Source organism: Panthera pardus, unplaced genomic scaffold, assembly GCF_024362965.1.
Source record: "Panthera pardus isolate Hobbes unplaced genomic scaffold, ASM2436296v1 HiC_scaffold_13, whole genome shotgun sequence".
In the NCBI taxonomy this organism is placed as follows: domain Eukaryota; kingdom Metazoa; phylum Chordata; class Mammalia; order Carnivora; family Felidae; genus Panthera; species Panthera pardus.
In genome coordinates this window covers 185,102,909-185,120,423 of record NW_026526688.1, presented here as the reverse complement: position 1 = coordinate 185,120,423, position 17,515 = coordinate 185,102,909, and the positions used below count along the sequence as shown (strand labels likewise).

At 36.9% G+C, this 17,515-nt stretch overlaps 1 protein-coding gene across 1 annotated transcript in view; it reads right to left on the bottom strand.

Moving 5' to 3' along the window:
• Nucleotides 1-17,515, bottom strand: part of DHX15 (DEAH-box helicase 15) — a 61,628-nt gene that overhangs the window by 28,794 nt on the left and 15,319 nt on the right. Inside the window, exon 4 of the mRNA XM_019453593.2 lies at nt 1,917-2,076. Within this exon, the coding sequence (XP_019309138.1) occupies nt 1,917-2,076 (160 nt within the window). The remainder of the gene's footprint in view (nt 1-1,916; nt 2,077-17,515) is intronic.

Genomic DNA, 17,515 nt, shown 5'->3' with positions numbered 1-17,515 from the left:
ACAAAAGCCTTCCTACAAATAAACCAATTAAAAAATCAAATACAGACACTGAGCTACAGTAAAACACTTACATTTTAAAAAATAAGAAATAAACCTGATATCTGATAAATAAACTATATTTTCATGAAACAATACCTTAAAATCCAAAGTTTAGGGACACCTGGGTGTCTCAGTTGGTTAAGCACCCAACTCTTGATGTAAGCTCAGGTCATGATCTCACAGTCATGAGATCGAGCCCTGCGCTGGGCACAGCGCTGACAGCACGAAGGCTGCTTGGGATTGTCTCCCTCCCTCCCTCTGCCCTCTCCCGTTTATGCTCTCTCTCTTGCTCTCAAAATAAATAAATAAACATTAAAAAAAACCCCAAGTTTATAAAATACATAACATATTTGTTTACATAAGGTTAACATAATGTATAAAAGGGATTGGTAAAAGCAACACTAATAAACAGTACGACTACTGCTATGTTTATTAAAACAGGACATGACAACCTTGTACACAGAAAACATAGGATGCAAAAATAAAAAAAATCTGTGGCAGATATAAATTTACTCTCCTCTCTCCAAATCATCTTTAATAAGCATGACTTCTTTAGAAAAATTCCTAAATTAAACAGGGATTTTCTACACTGTTGTAAAAAAGCCACAGCACAAAAGGCTCTTCAGGTGCCAAGGATATAAAACTATACAGTCACCCTCCCTCCATGTAAATCACACATTATAGAAGCCATTAAAAATTTACTTGAATAAAAGCTTTCCCATTAACTATTCTACTAGAGTGTTAATTTCTACTTTTTGACTTTCCTTCCTGAAACCTTCAATAGTTCACACGATTTCACTTATATGTGGTATCTAAAAACAAAAAGCAGAAACAGGCCCATAAATACAAAGAACAAACTGGTGGCTGCCAGAGAAGAGGGAAGCGGAGTGATGGGCAAAATAGGTGCAGGGGAGTGCGAGGTACAAGCTTCTAGTTATGGAAATGAATAGGTCACAGGGATGAACAGTACAGCATAGGGAATACAGTCAATGGTACTGTAATGGCACTGTGGTGACAGCTGGCAGCTACACTCGAGTTGAGCACAGCACCCAGAACTGTCACTGCCAATCACTACGCTGCACATCTGAAACTAACACAGTGTGTCAACTATACTTCAATTAAAACAAAACACAAACTTCAACGGCTCCTAAGTTTTAATCAATGACTACTCATAGTACTTCAATCTTTAAAAATGTAAATTTCTAGAAGCAAAATCAAACTAGGATAATAATTTTTAAGACCCAGAATCCTTCTGCCTTGGTGGAGACAAGTAGGTTAAGTAAACACATTTCTGAGGAACAGCTTGTTCTGAGTATAGTTGTTCCTACTTCCCAACGTGACAAGTTATAACGGATGTGTTTATGTTGGGACAGAACAAAGATTTGATCCTTAATAGGAAGAAATTTCTATATTTAGTAAAGGGTTGGGTGGGGGTGCCTGGGTGGCTAAGTCGGTTAAGCATCCAACTTTGGCTCAGGTCATGATCTCATAGTTCGTGGGTTCGAGCCCTGAGTCAGGCTCTGTGCTGACAGCTCAGAGCCTGGAGCCTGCTTCAGATTCTGTGCCTCCCTCTCTCTGCCCCTCCCCTACTCACACTGTGTCTGTGTCTCTCAAAAATGAATAAACGTTTATTTAAAAAAATTTTAATAAAAAAAAAGAAATGGAAAAGATTTGGCTTCAAAATACACTACTAAAAAGTGGAATCATACTAAAGTCTAAAATGAAGACACAGCTAAGGATATTAGAAACAAAGAAAAATGCCAACGCAGGTACTTACTGGTTCCTTCTTTTACAGTTGATTAGAGTAATCAGCATGTGTTCTGTTTTTTATATGTACCTTTTTTTTATGAAATAAATGAGTAAAAAAATTACTTCACCTTTAAATCTGATCTCTGTCTTACAACTTCCTTCAGAACACCCATGAGAATATCTGTAGCCAATGTCCTTTCATGAGCCTCATCAAGAATTATTACACCGTAACGCTCCAGGAGGGGATCATTCATAGCTTCGCGAAGTAACATCCCATCAGTCATATACCTATATTCACAAAAAAAAAGTTGGCCAAGGTTCATTTAGGGCATTTAAAACTGAACTTCATGACATAAAAATAAAACGCAAAGACATCAGGTGAATCAAAATTAAACATTCTCCCAAAACAAATGTGCTATTGTTTCATAATCAATTGCAAAATTAACCATCAAGAAAAATTTCTAAAGAGTATATATGAAACAAGTCATACACTACAAAATCTTGTCAAGTGAGACTGTAATGGTGAAAACGTGTTAACAAATTTAAATCTGATTATGGAATATAATGATCACGTGGTTGCACACAAATACCAAAGCAAAAGTCATCACTTAAATGAGTGTCTAAAGTACAAAATTTAAAACACAAATATTCAACCTGCAAAACAAAACTAAGACACTTGTTTTGTAACAACACTAAAATGTTACCACATGCAAATTTACATTTGTTTAAAGCCGGAGTAATTCCCCACTTACGCTAACAATAGGCTACTCGGTTCAAAAGAGCTAGAACAGCATGTAAGTGTACCATCTCTTTTCCCAAGCCCCACCCAATTCAATGAAATGATGGCAAAGAAGCACAAAAAGGAATACATTCATGGGATAATAAGGGGCAGCACTAGTGCTATAGAAATGCTGATAAATATGTATGAAAGAGAAAGGCAAAGGACATCTGCTAAATCAATGAACTAGAGAGGGAAACCAGGTTTAGAGAAGGTTCAAGACCAATTGGCTAATGTAGCACTCAGATGAAGTGTGGTTTGCAAATACCGGTATGGGTAGCCATCTCCCATCCCTTCTACTCCACCTGCTACCGTCACTAGCACAAAACAACCATATTTTGTTTGGCATGTGGACAAAATAAAGTCCACCTGCAAATGCTGAAGTCACAGTTCATTCAATTAATGTGTTTATTTACAAATTGAAAAACAGTATAAAAATCTGAAATCATCATTTATGACTTTGCTATTTTGGGTCTCTACTTTTCACAAAATAGCCTAACCTAATCTTTCACGGACCAACTTGGTATTTTTAGCTAATGCCATCTGTTGGAGCACTTAAATTCACCAAATTGACAATGTACAATAGAAGTGAATCCTTCTCTTTAATTCACCTGAACTTAATTCTAAATTTAATAAGACTTTTGGCAAACAAACCCATCCTACTCAATATATTTTAGGCTTCTTTCTTCTTTGGCCATATTTTTTAAAGCAAACTACGTTTCTGGAGTTGACACAGCACTACCTGCAAGATTATTTTATATTAAGACCATGAAAAAAAAAAACCAGTGCCAATTAAACTATGACTCAATGCCTTAATGACAGTGCAGCACAGAGCATGAATCAGCTACACTAGAGCCTGTAGTTGCTTTGAAATAGCTTTGATCTATTTGAGGATATTTAGAACTTCTCCTGTCTTCAGATGTGATTACTGACATAAGACAGGCAATCCTTTTCCACATTATCTCAGTAGCAAAACGTAATACAGTTTTCATCTACTTTGCGAGTAACTTCCTCAGACTCAACAAAGCGCTTGTCTGTTGCCTTGCAAGGCAAGAAAAAAACCAAAAGAACAAAAACCAAATTGGTCACTTGTCAAACAATAAATATTTGTTTAAATACTATCAAATTCATACCACCATACTGCTCAGTTTCCAAGTTTACTCATTTCAAAATAGAATCCTAGTGTCATCTTTTTGAAGACATTTTAATTAGCAAGTTACCTCAATACATAGTTCCAACAGTAGCACATTACTTACTTGAAGTGAAGTGAAATAGGTACAGTTAGATCAAGTTCAAGCATTCACAGGCAATAACCACCAAACAGCTACCAGTCTGTAAGACCCTCAGACTGTAAAAATGTACCTTCAATCTCACATACTAAAAATATGAGAAAGTCACAGAACTGATAACAGATCAGACTTGAACTTGAAAACTCCTTGAAACACATTAAGATAAAAAGCCACTCTCTTTATTTTGATCTTTTTCCTGCTCAGACTCCTCAAGCTTCAACAGCATAAATTAAAAGCATTCAAAAGCACAGTTAACCCAAATACTCATTCTTTTATATTTTTCTGAGAACAAATGCTGAGAATTGGTGTAAATGGCAGAACACCAATACTGTACATTAACGGAACTATTTGCCATGTTTTATTAGAAACTAGGCATAGTGTATGTACTCAGTTAAATGGTCAACCAAACCCTCAGACTTCCAGACTCCAGAGACAGACTGTCAACACTACTCTAGTACCTCAATATTCGATCATCACCCAATGATCCAATTCCACGAGATGCTACTGTTATCTACTGCTATCCTGTTATCACAGGAATGTAAGAAACTTACTGTTTGTGCTTATAGAGAACTTCAGGAAAAACTACATTTTTAAAGTTGAAAGGTCTCTTAAAAATACAGTCAATACTGCTGCTTTTCCAATGAACAAAATTCAATATTAGTAGTTAATCTTTCCAGGGTCTTGAAGCCAATTAAGCAGCTTATTAAGACTAGTTATCACTGTACTGATTCCCAATCCTGGGCCCCTCCTACATTAACACACTCTCCTCAAAGTCCCAAGAAAATGTACGGATAAATACAATAGCAAAAAGTAAGCTAGTGTGGGGGTGGGAGTTGGAAACATAGGGAAAAAAAGTCTGTGATCTACTGAACAGAGATTATATTAAAACAAACAAAAGTATTACTCTTCTCTGTCCTTCTTCGTCTACGGTGGATGCTGTTAGTCATCCGCACCTTTTTTTTTTTTTTTTTTTTTGGCCCTGATTTAATGGATCCCAACCCTTAGGTGGTCTTTTGTTTTACATCAGGGAAACAGAACTAGATCAATAACCCAGCACCAGATGCAAGTCACATAAAAGTGTCCTCCAAAAACAGCTATGTCCTTTTCCCCCTCCCCATCTGACTTGAAAACTGAGCAATGCGCTCTTTAAGTGTATGCCAAACCTGGACAGATTTCTGCCTTAGATCTAACTAACATCTTTCTCATGTATCACTTCAAAATTCTAATTCTGTCTCTACTGGAGTATCTTATTAACATCTGAAAAACTTAAGTATATTTTATTGGAAAACTGGTGTGTTAGGCCTTGAGAGTTTTGTGACAATCCTTCTGTTGTGTGTCACCACAATCACAGACTCCTTTACGGCATGCTTTGATTACCAGGCTTGAGGCAGTCGTTACCATTGTATTATATTTATACGCAGTAAATTCTTCTACGTGTGCTGTATGTCTGAGGTTTTGAAATTTTAAATAAAAAGTATACTAGTATGAACTGAAGCCGTTGACTCTGGGAACATTGTGGACTTTTCAAAGTACAATAAGAGGTTCAAAGTATAGGCATATTCACTGGCAAACTAGAGGGGATGAGGGTCTAGATCAAGACCCACGTTCAACAGGTCAAAAATGTCAGAAATAATGAAGACCACAACCAACTGACCTGGCCTATTTCAAAACCAGAGGGGAGGCAGGGAGCAAGACCACAGACCCATCATCCCCAGGTTTCCTCCCTCTCTGTACTCCTCCTTCCATCTAGACCCCTCTGGCCCGCTGTCAGTGTCGTTTACTTATGCTACAGAGAGGAAAACAGACGGAAGGATCCAGCAGTTTGCCTAATTGAGCCAATACCAGATTTACTGGCAACTTTGGCTACATGATTTATGAGATGATTTCTTCGTGTTCAGAGTGACTTGATTCTTATTCTTTATGCTGTTTTGTATGGAACAGCACTTTATCTGTTTTAACAGAACTGCTCCCTCGTATCCTTTATGGATTCTTGTTTTTTCTTTCCTTGCTAAATTATGCACAGAGGGGTGTGTGTGTGTGTGTGTGTGTGTGTGTGAGAGAGAGACAGAGAGAGAGAGAGAGAGAGAGAGAGAAAGAGAGAGAGAGAAATTAAGGCCTTTATTAACCTTGAGAAAAAAAGAAAAGCTACCCAATGATCTGCTGTACTACTAAATAGATGAGGCCCTCCACGTATGTATAAATAAATAAATAACCTAACACAGAGCACAGAAAAAGGCAGAACCAGGTACTAGTGATCCTATAAATTATAACCATTTTCCTTTTAAGTTTTACCACCTTTCATAATAATCATAGAGTATTTATGCAGACTAAGGCATCAGTCACAAAAATAGGGTGTCACACTATTAAAACTGTGATTACCTAATTTTGAAGTTTCAATGACAGACTAATAATTGAAAATTGCACAAGAGAGTCAAATTCTACATTTGACTGGATACCCTGTTATCCAGTGTTTTCCGGTCTTGAAACAAAGACTCGTTTAAAAAGTCATCTGTATTACCTGAGAACTGGTTAGAAATACAAAACTTGGGTCTTGCCCCCTGACACAATCACAAATTGGGGGATGAGGCTTAGCAATCTATTCTAACCAGCTTTCATGTGACTCTGACGCTCGCTAAAGTATGAGAAACAGTACTCTAAGTCAAGGCAAATAAGAGGCATGTTAAATAGATGCCTAAAGCAGCAAAAACATGCTCGGAAAGCAAGTCAAAAGCAGTTCCTATTTCCAACCCTGTTTAATTAAGAAAATAAACCAAAGAAAACCTCAGCGTGCTGAGTAGTATCAACTTAACTAGAGTATTTTTTTGTAACGGGCACACGCAAATGGCATAGTACAACAACTAGTGCCAAACCTCACACCAGCCAGTATCACCAATTCTGACGTGAACCAAGTATGGCAAAACATGAGATACTGCAAAGGCATTATTTGTTTACTTTTGTGTTTACATATACGTAAGAGTTTTTTGAAATCTCTCTCAAGTGGTCTGGTTCAAAGAACGAATCATAAAAAAGATCCCACAGAAAGGTGAAAATGTTTCCCAAAATGTACACCAGAAAGTTTTAAATTTTTAATGAACCCTATCAAATTATTTATAACTTTAATGAATCTCAATGACTAATGCTCAAATTATGAGTAATGAAAATGTGTCGATATGGGGAAATAACCCCCAGTAACTCAGTGTTATGTTTTCTGATGAGGGAATATATTGAGATAGAGACTGTGTGCCTTCCTGAATCCCTACCTCAAACCTTACATCCATCTAAAAAAAACTCCAGATTGAGGTGCCTCGGTGGCTCAGTCAGCTGAGCATCCAACTCTTGATTTCTGCTCAGGTAATGAACTCACAGTTCATGAGTTCGAGCCCCAAGTAGGTCTCTGTGCTGACAGTGCAGAGCCTGCATAAGATTCTTTCTCCTCTCTCTCACTCAAAATAAACTAAAATATATACATGTAATATATATATATTTTGTAATATATATATATTTTATACATATATTATATATACATATATATATATCCAGATTGATCAAAGATGTGTAAAACAAACTAAAACAGTAAATAGTGGAACACATGGATTCAAATAATTCAATTCATTAAAAGCACTTGTATAAAATTCAAGTTTCTACATGGTATGAAGTGTGATAAACAAAGCAAAAAAACAGGAGCAAAAATTAGAACTTAAATACAGAATGCCAATTTTGTTAAGAAAATTGCAACTTCTATCGAGAAAGCTATTCTGTTAAAAGCACCTACGATCCATACGAAAAAGGCCAGCTCAGGTCACCCCGGTGGCTCAGTTGGTTAAGTTATTAGACTTCAGCTCAGGTCATGATTTCGCAGTCTGGTCCGTGGGTTCAAGCCCCACATCAGGTTCTGTGCTGACATCTCAGAGCCTGGAGCCTGCTTCAGATTCTGTGTCTCCCTCCCTCTCTGCCCCTCCCCTGCTCGCTCGCGGTCTCTCTCTCTCTCTCTCTCTCTCGCAAAAATAAACATTAAAACAAAATTTTTTTTAAGAAAAAGGCCAGCTAACCATAAAAAGATGGGCAAAGAATATGAACAGACACCAAGTTTTATTAATCCTATAGTACTCTACACTTTTTCAAATTTACCTTCTCTGTGATTGGGATGCATTTTAAAATACCACCTTACAAATGACTGTCAGTCAAGCAGGTAGCAATACTTTTGGAAAGTTGAGAAAAGCACTGGTCTTAGATCCAAAAAGAAACACAAATGGCTATAAATACATGTAAAGATTTCAATTTCATACAAAAGAAACGCAAACCAAAACCATAATAACATTTCATTTTTCACTTATAATACTGACAAATATAAAAAGTTCCACGGGTGCCTGGGTGGCTCAGTCAGTTGAGCCTACGACTTCAGCTCAGGTCATGATCTCACAGCTTGTGAGTTCGAGCCCCGGGTCAGGTTCTGTGCTGACAGCTCGGAGCCTGGAGCCTGCTTCAGATTCTGTTGTCTCCCTCTCTCTCTGACCCAACCCACTCGCATTCTGTCTCTGTCTCTCTCAAAAATAAACATTAACAAAAAATTTTTTAAAAAAAAGTTCCACAACACAGTGTCAGCAAGGAATACAGGAATAGACACTTGCATGCTCATTATTTACTGGTTGGGGTAGATACATCTATGAAGGGCAATCTGGCAATCTAATAAAATTCAAAGACACCCTGTGCCCCAACCAATTTCATTTGTAGGGAATTCATTTCAGACATATATTTACGCATGTGTGAAAAAATGCGTGGACAAGGTTCTAAGAGGGTACGAAGGGCAGCAAGTGTTTTTAATAGCAAAGACCCCAAATCTGAGTATCCATCAATAGAATCTGACAAACTATATACAGTCATTAAAAGAAATAGGGCAACTTTATTTTTACTGTTCTAGAACAATATAAGTGAAATCAGCAGCCACGTCTTACACCAGCCCTGCTATAAACACTGAAGAAGTTAATCTTTAGTTCTGAAAATCCTAGTTATGTAGTGCCATTACAATGCTGTTAGGATTTGGTTACCTTTCAAAGTATAGACTTTATTCTGGCATAATTAAATATGCAGATAATATAAAACTGCATTTCTTAAAAATCCAAAACTTGACACAGCATGACCCAAAGAAATTCTTGGTACCTACTTTGAAGTTTATCTATTATAAATGACTGGTACTGTTTAATCTAATTACAATTACCACTTTCCAAATACTTACATATAAAAGAATTACATGGAGATGAGGAATGAGGATGGTTGAAGAGTAACAGTGGTTAAGAATATATCCTTGATGCAAGACAAACTTAGGTTCAAGTCCCTGCTTTCTTATTGGCAGCTGACTTTGAACAAGACCAACTTCTCTCATGCTCTATTTATAAAATGAGAATACGGTCGCTTTTGTTTAAATTAAACAAAACAATGTATTTAAAAGAACCTAGTATACCAATTGTCTGACATCTGTTAAATACTCAATATAGAAGTCCACGCTACACTCTTAATTACCTCTTACCTAATGAATAAATCCTCGAGATAATCATACTCTCTTTAAAACATACAGTGGTATAGCCACATCTCTGTTCCTACCAGTTGGGTCAACATAATTATACTTGACATGAAATGGTAAACTCTTAGCACAGAAAAGAGTTTTATATGCATGTCCTGCTATGTGCTCAGAAAAGCTTGAAAAAGTTGTTACACACACACACACACACACACACAACTATCAAATGCTTGACATAACTATAAGAGTAAAAGCAGTCTGGAATTCTAGAATTTCAAAGGGTGAATTCGCTTGATTTCCAGAAAGATAACGCTTGTGTATTTTGTAAGTGTGTGAAGTTTATAAATACCACGGTAAGATCTAGACATTTTACTACATAATTCAACTCCAAACAAAGGGTCCGTATTCAAGGAAAAGGTGTCAGTCCTACATTAACAGACTGATGAATGAATGTACAAGTTTTAAGTTATAATTCAGAACCTGTTTAAGGTTGTATAAATTTTACTATTTACTAAAATCTTTAGATTAACCCACTACAATCCAATCTAGTCATATGAGTGGCTCTATTAAAAGAAAAAATAGGGGGCACCTGGGTGGCTCAATTGGTTAAGTATCTGACTTCAGCTCAGGCCATGATCTCACAGTCTGTGGGTTCGAGCCCGGCATCAGGCTCCATGCTGACAGCTCAGAGCCCGGAGCCTGCTTCGGATTCCGTGTCCCCCTCTCTCTCTGCCCCTTTCCCACTCATGCTCTGTCTTGCTCTGTCTCTCAAAAATAAATAAATGTTAAAAAAAAAAAAAAAAAAAAAGGGAAAGAAAAAGAAAAACTAGGGGTGCCCAGGTGGCTCAGTCAGTCAAGCATCTGGCTCTTGGTTTCAGCTCAGGTAATATCTCAAGGTTCATGGGATCAAGCCCTGCATGGGGCTCCACACCGAGTGTGGAGCCTGCTTGGGCTTCTCTCTCTGCCCCTCCCTCGTTTGGGTGTATGCATGCGGGCCTCTCTCAAAATAAATAAACAAACTTAAGATAAAAACTACCCACATTAAAATGGCTACACAAACAGCTTTGTGTGCAATATTCTTTATAATGAATCAAGACTTCTAAGACTATAACCCAAAAAAAATATTTATTCTCTTTTCCCCCCCATATCATCTAACCTATTTTTGTTTAAAGCCCCTATAAGTAAAATACTTTTTAAGTAACAGCAGTAAAGGAAACAGAAGAAATGACAAAGCTAAAACAGCATGCGCTTGCCAGGAACTATATTAGAAGAAAGAAGCATATATAGTATAGTGACTTTATAAAATACAGCTCTTTTCACTACTATAAATATGGTGAGTCTAACACCCACACGCTACCCATCTTTCACAATACCAACATAATGAAATGGTCAATTACCAATTTTTAAACATGCTCACAGTGAATGCTATTGTACTTATTCAGCAGCTACTAAAAGTCATCAAATTACCTTCCTCCAACAATTTCTTCCAATATCATTTACTTCTATATGTCGTGGGTACAAAAATAAGAGAACTGACCATCTATTCTAAGTACATATAAATCAGTTTAATAGGAAATTACTCACTTCTTTAAGGTGATCTGGCTATTTCTGGATTCATCACTAACTTAAAGTCTTCTGTATGTGTCCAAAATGCTAGCACTGTATTTCTCAATTAATATAGTTTTATGATGTTAAAAAACAACAACAACAACACTTTACAAACCTGATACATGTGAACGCAGCACTTTAAAAAATCAAAATAGGGGCACCTGGGTGGCTCAGTCGGTTAAGCATCCGACTTTGGCTCAGGTCACGATCTCATGGTTCATGGGTTTGAGCCCCACATCGGGCTCTGTTCTGGCAGCTCAGAGCCTGGAGCCTGCTCCAGATTCTGTGTCTCCCTCTCTCTCTGCCCCTCCCCTGTTTGTGCTCTCTCAGTCTCTCAAAAATAAGCATTAAAAAAAAAAAAAAAATCAAATACACTTGTGTTCAATATTAAGATCTCCTGAAGGACAGCTTATGTATAACCCCCTAGCACAGTCCAAATTTAGATTACTGTATAACTTTAACATCTATTTCTACATCCAGTCAGGAGAAAACTACTTCCTTCTTTGAGTATAGACAGGTCACTTAACTTGCTATTAGTAAACTGACTCAATTTGCTCCATGATATCCTAGTCCAGAGAGAAGACTAATTATGTTCTCACATTAATGATTCCAAACAATTTATGTTAATTATTGTTTTCCATACACTCAAAATGTGATGCCACAGGAACTACTAGCAGTAGTTCATTATGCTATATTCCTTTTGATATTACCTTTGAAAAGCTCAATTTTTGATCGTTGCTATAATAAAAAGCAAATATAAGGCAAATATCAGTGTGGAATAATAAATAAAGGTGGCCGTATCCAATGTGACCCCAAAGTTTAAGAAACTGCAGTGTTCGACTGATGCAGACATCACACTAATAGACAACGGTAGTTAAGAATGAAATAAAAGTATTTTCCCGATGTATGTGTGGTGTTTGTTTAAATGGCTACTAAGTTGTTAGGCCATAAATATTATTAGTAAGTTTTTAGGACCGAACTACTAAATAAACGGACTTCTTAGTTATTTCTTCAGGCCTAGGCTACCATGAAAAATTAGTGAGACATTATTAAGCACTGATGCTGTGAACCAAGGTAGCGTGGGAACTTCTACTCTACTTAAAACCTAGCTCATCTACCTAGTTAATCGGCCTACCTAAGCCTTCCCACCCTTCTCAGTTCCAATGAGATGAAATACCTTGTCTCTGTGAAATCATCTACACAACTCATGTGACTGAGTCCAACTATCTTCTTAATTGCCTCACAGCTTAAGCCCCCAACCAAGTCAGAGAAGAACCGGTGACACTAGCACAGTTCCTTTATGTACTTAATGTTGCCTTCATCTGTAATGGGATAAGTCAACATTTATATAGGATCAAGTTCAATTTGATACATCGAAACAACAGTCCTCTTACTACAATCACAACAGCCTATATATAGCAGGATACTGAGTACAATGACAACTACTAGATGTAAATAGTCACATGGAAAGGTATCACACAATATTTTGAATAATGTGGAATCTACAATGTTTTAATGTATTTCTAATGCCAAAAAACGGACAAAAAGAAAGCAAACAGAAAACATCAAACCCCACTTGTCACATGCATAGACAGCCTCCTAGTTCTCAGCTGAAATGCTTAAGATCGGCATCCAAAACATAGTTTTATTTGGGCAAACAGCTGAAATACAACTGGTGTGTTTCAGTCAGCTATGTATGTAATCAAGCAAAAGAAATGCCTAAGAAATGAACAACAATAGAAGGCAACTAAAGCGCTGTTTCGAAACACACTGCCCATTCCTCAAGTTTTCACAAATTTTGAAAGAAATGCTCTATCATCCTCACAACACAATTCACAGAGGGCTAGTATAAATGCATACGTTCTATGTAATATTTTGTAAGATGTTAGCAAGGTAAACAAAGAGCCTACTGTAACTAAACCCTTGTAATTACCTAAGTCAAACACAAAGGTCAAGTGTAATAATACATGCATACCTTTAGGAAATCATGTTAGCTTTCTATGAATTAACAAAAGCCCAAGAATTCTAACTCTAAGGTGACAATAACGAGTTTTTAGTCTGACAGGAAATAAGTAAATGGTAAATAACTGCACTTACTCTTTATTACCACCCCTTTCTAAAGATTTAGTCAAAATTACCTTTATCTAATCCCAGTGCTATACTTGAATTAGAACAAAGCCTACTAAAATAGATGTTTGAGAAATTAATTTATAATTGATGTTTATATAATTAAAATAATTTATATTTTAGGTTTATATAAACATATGTGACTATGTATTATATGAATAATAAACACTATATGTGTTTATGTAATTAATGGTCTGTTTCCACAGCTTACCTCCAGCCCTAAAAGATTTGGGTTCATCCATTTCATAATGATAAGTAATGTCAAGTTTTAATTCAAGTTAAAACCCCTATATTGTAATTCAACTGCTGTGTTAAAAGGAACTTCATTAAGTTGTTTTTATGTTTCTTTTTAATTAACTGGGTTAACCGGTTAATAAGATCCAATAATTTCTCCAACTGGAAATCTACCCTTGCTATCGGCAGCAGCAAAAGTAAAAATGTTGACTTAGCACTTGCTGGGCGATAGGAATTACTCTAAGGGCTGTACACAAATTAATGTATTTTATCTGAGAACAACCGTTATGAGGTAGTTGTTATGATTAGCTCTATCTTCTGAAAAAGCAGTAAGCACAGGGAGGCTAATTAACATTGCCAAGATCAGAGCTAATAGGTGGCAAAGCTAGGACACAATTCTGGCCCTATAATCTTAGGATGTGGTTTAGGATGTATTTGCTCTTGATTCTCTTCTCATCAGTTTAATAACGAGGTTGCCTTGTTGAAAACCCACTCTGAATCGCTTAAGTAGTCTTTATGCAGCTGGCCCCTCAAACTGTTGTTTCCACAGGCCCCAAACAATCTGCTATGGGGATCTGCTATGGCAATGCCTGGTAAACCTTCCCCAGTGTCAACCTTAAAGGTCCTGCACCAGCCAGCTCCACATTGTAGCAATGTTTGTCCTGGAATCTCATATTTATTAAGTATTTTTAGATTTTCTTTCATCTTCTTGTCCAGATTGCCTTTTGGAAATTAAACAATGCTAAAAATTTCCGACCCATATTGTGTAGAATAGCACTTCTTTGGCTGATTTGTTCAAAATTTTTCTCCCTCAAGCTCTCTAGGAGTTTACCACATCTTAAGACCCAAGACTGTTCATTTCTCCTTATCACTCACAATTATAGATTTAAACTATGATCTGTCTTTAACTTTTCTCGATTTCTCCAGCAGCTTGTCCTGAAGCTACATATACACAAATAACAACTCAGGATGGTGCAGTCTTAAAGAACAAACACGTGTCCTTGAATAAAGAACTCATAACACTTTCTGTTTCATTAACACTACCCCAGATCAATTCCTTAGCCTGGGACAGATTCCTTTCAATTTTGGAATCTGATACCCAAAAGCAAAAGATTCAGAGTAAGAGGCAAATTATAAACTGTATACACCAAATTACACTATCACTATACCCTCTCTACCAAGAAATAGGGGAAAATGTCTTTTCATGAAAAAGCTACCCATGTCTCACAATTATGTCTAAGATTTACCCCCAGTCTACATTGTATTGACAAGTTTCTTCTGTTGCCTTTTCCAACTCAGAATTTTTTTTTAAGTTCCATGCATAAGACAAGTATACAGACATAGACACAAACTCTGTTTGTTCCCAAAGAGTTTATGCTCCAACTAGGCAAAAGAAAGAAACCAATCTTTAATTATCAATACTTTCCATAAACCAGTCCTGTAACATCTCAAAAGTGATTTGGCATGGAAATGCTGACATACACAAATCATTTGGACACTTTAAAGAATATATAGACTACAATGTCTTCTCAAGTGCTTTTTTCTTCCTTTCAGAAAGTTTTTAAAACTGCTGTTCCATCTACCAAGAATGCTCTGCTCCCTGTATCCCAATCCCTACACTTAGAGAACTATTACTTTCAACTTAGGCCTTGACTTAAATCCCACCTTCTCTTTTCCAGTCTAAGTTGAATTTTCAAATCATGCTCTCATATAACCCCCAGTACTCTCTTTCAGAAACCTAATCACCATTTGTAGTATTTACTTTATGGGGACAAGAACCAGATCTACATTTTAGCACATCCCGCACTATACACCTAGCACTGTCCAACACACAGAAGGCACTCAATTAACTGACTTACATAAATGACTAGGTTCTCTCAATAGCAAAATATCTCAAAATTTTGCAGCTTTGGGGGAGAAAACAAAAAGGAAGTAACTAAATTAGCTACCAAATTACCAACTGCAAATATGTTTGCCTGAAGGCTCAAGACTATCAACTTGTTTTATTCCCTAAAAAATCATCTGCTCTCTCAAAATAAAATAACCTATTTCTTACAATTTATCACAACTCCAAGGTGCTTCTTAAAATCCACTGCAGAAGTATATCACCTCTTCTTCCTCACAATTTTTGTGAATTAAAATAATTTTCACTGACGAGTCACAAACCTGGCAACATCGTCCACTGACTGGTGCTGTTCTTTAGCTATCTCACTAGGTTTTCTTTTGTAATTTCCATCCAAAATGGTAAATGGAACATAAACATATTGCAAAAGGAATAATTCAGAAAAGAGACGGGAGCAGGCAAAAATCACAACAAACAAAATATAAAAACCATTTAGCTGTGGCGGCTTGAAAACTAATCTGTCTACTGGGACAGGACAGCTTTTTAAGGCTAGTCTAACAGAGTATACTAATTTACACTAGATTCAATCTTCTGAAAATAGCACAGGATTAGACCTAGAATCCAGAATTTAAGTATCTATGTCTGAAACACCGGAAAAAGTACTTTTAAACCCTTAATGTGCCTAGAGATGACTTAAATATACACTAATTTAAGTACTCTTAAAACAAAATTATTTAATTAGCAAAAAGTATTTGTTTAGTTTCAACAACAAAATCAGGAAGAGTATGGTTGCAGTCTGAGTCCCCCAGGTAGATTTTTCAGTAGTTAGTCTTCTTTAACCATCCTTCTATGGTCAAAATTAGAAGTTTTTTTTTTTTCCTGGCTAAATAATGGACATACAGGCATTTATATCCACAGAAGTCCACTTAAACACAGATTTTTTTCAACAGATGCAGTACAGTACTGTAAATGTATTTTCGCTTATTTTTCCCTCGCTTACTTTGTTGTAAGAATACAGTAGATAGTACACACGTAACATACAAAATATGTGTTGATGGTTACTGATGAAGCCAACAGTAGGCTACTGGTAAGTTAAGTTTGGGGGAAGTCAAAAGTTATACAGTTATATGCAGGGGTGCCTGGCTGGCTCAGTCAGGTGAGGGTCTGACTCTTGATCTTGGCTCAGGTCATGATTTCACAGGTCATGATTTCACAGGGGTGGGATCGAGCCTCAAGTCGGGCTCTGTGCTAACAGCCTGGAGCCTGCTTAGGATTCTCTCTTCCTCTCTCTCTCTGCCCCTCCCCCACTCATACTTTCTCTCTCTCAAAATAAAATAAACATTAAAAGTTATATACAGGGGCGCCTGGGTGGCTCAGTCGGTTAAGTGTCCGACTTCGGCTCAGGTCATGATCTCGCGGTCTGTGGGTTCGAGCCCCACGTCAGGCTCTGTGCTGACAGCTCAGAACCTGGAGCCTGTTTCAGATTCTGTGTCTCCCTCTTTCTCTGACTCTCCCCTGTTCATGCGCTCTCTCTCTCTCTCTGTCTCAAAAATAAATAAATAAATAAATAAAAATTAAAAAAAAAAAAGTTATATACAGATTTGACTTAGGGGGGGCTGCTGCTCCTACTCCCTATGTGGCTCAAAGTTCATCTGTGTATGAGAAAAGCTAACAGAGGACACTGAGAGCTGCCTGAGGTATTCACTCTTCCTGCCCAATTACCTATAACTGATCTTCCTTAAGTTGCTAGCTATTTTCGGGGCACCTGGGTGGCTCGGTAGGTTAAGCATCCAACTCTTGGTTTCGGCTCAAGTCACGATCTCACAGTTAATGGGATCAAGCCTGCTTGGGATTCTCTTTCTCCCACTCTCACTCTGCCCCTTCCCTGGCTCACACTCTCTCGGTCTCTCTCAAAAGTACTAAGTCAACATTTAAAAAAAAAAAAAAAGAAGAAGGTTCTAGCTGTTTTTAACATCTGGGATCTGGGGTATTCAAGAAATGAGTTGATAGATGACTATACAAAATATATCTAGAGATTTATGATGAAGCATTCCTATCATCAAAACTATCACTAACTCCTTACTATTAAATGGGATTTACTATCACTTATAGACAATCTTGGGTTAGTTTCTAGCTCTTCAAGTTCTAGAAGAAATCTCAGTAAGCTTACCCTGTCCAAAATTAAGTTTTGGGTTTTTTTTTTTTTTTTTTTTAAGTTTAGTAATAGCCTCTGAGAACCATTCCATAAGAAAACATCACAATGCCAAAAATACATTCATTTTGATCAAATCAATTTACATTACTTGTCATTCCCTATTAAGTGAACCACAAGC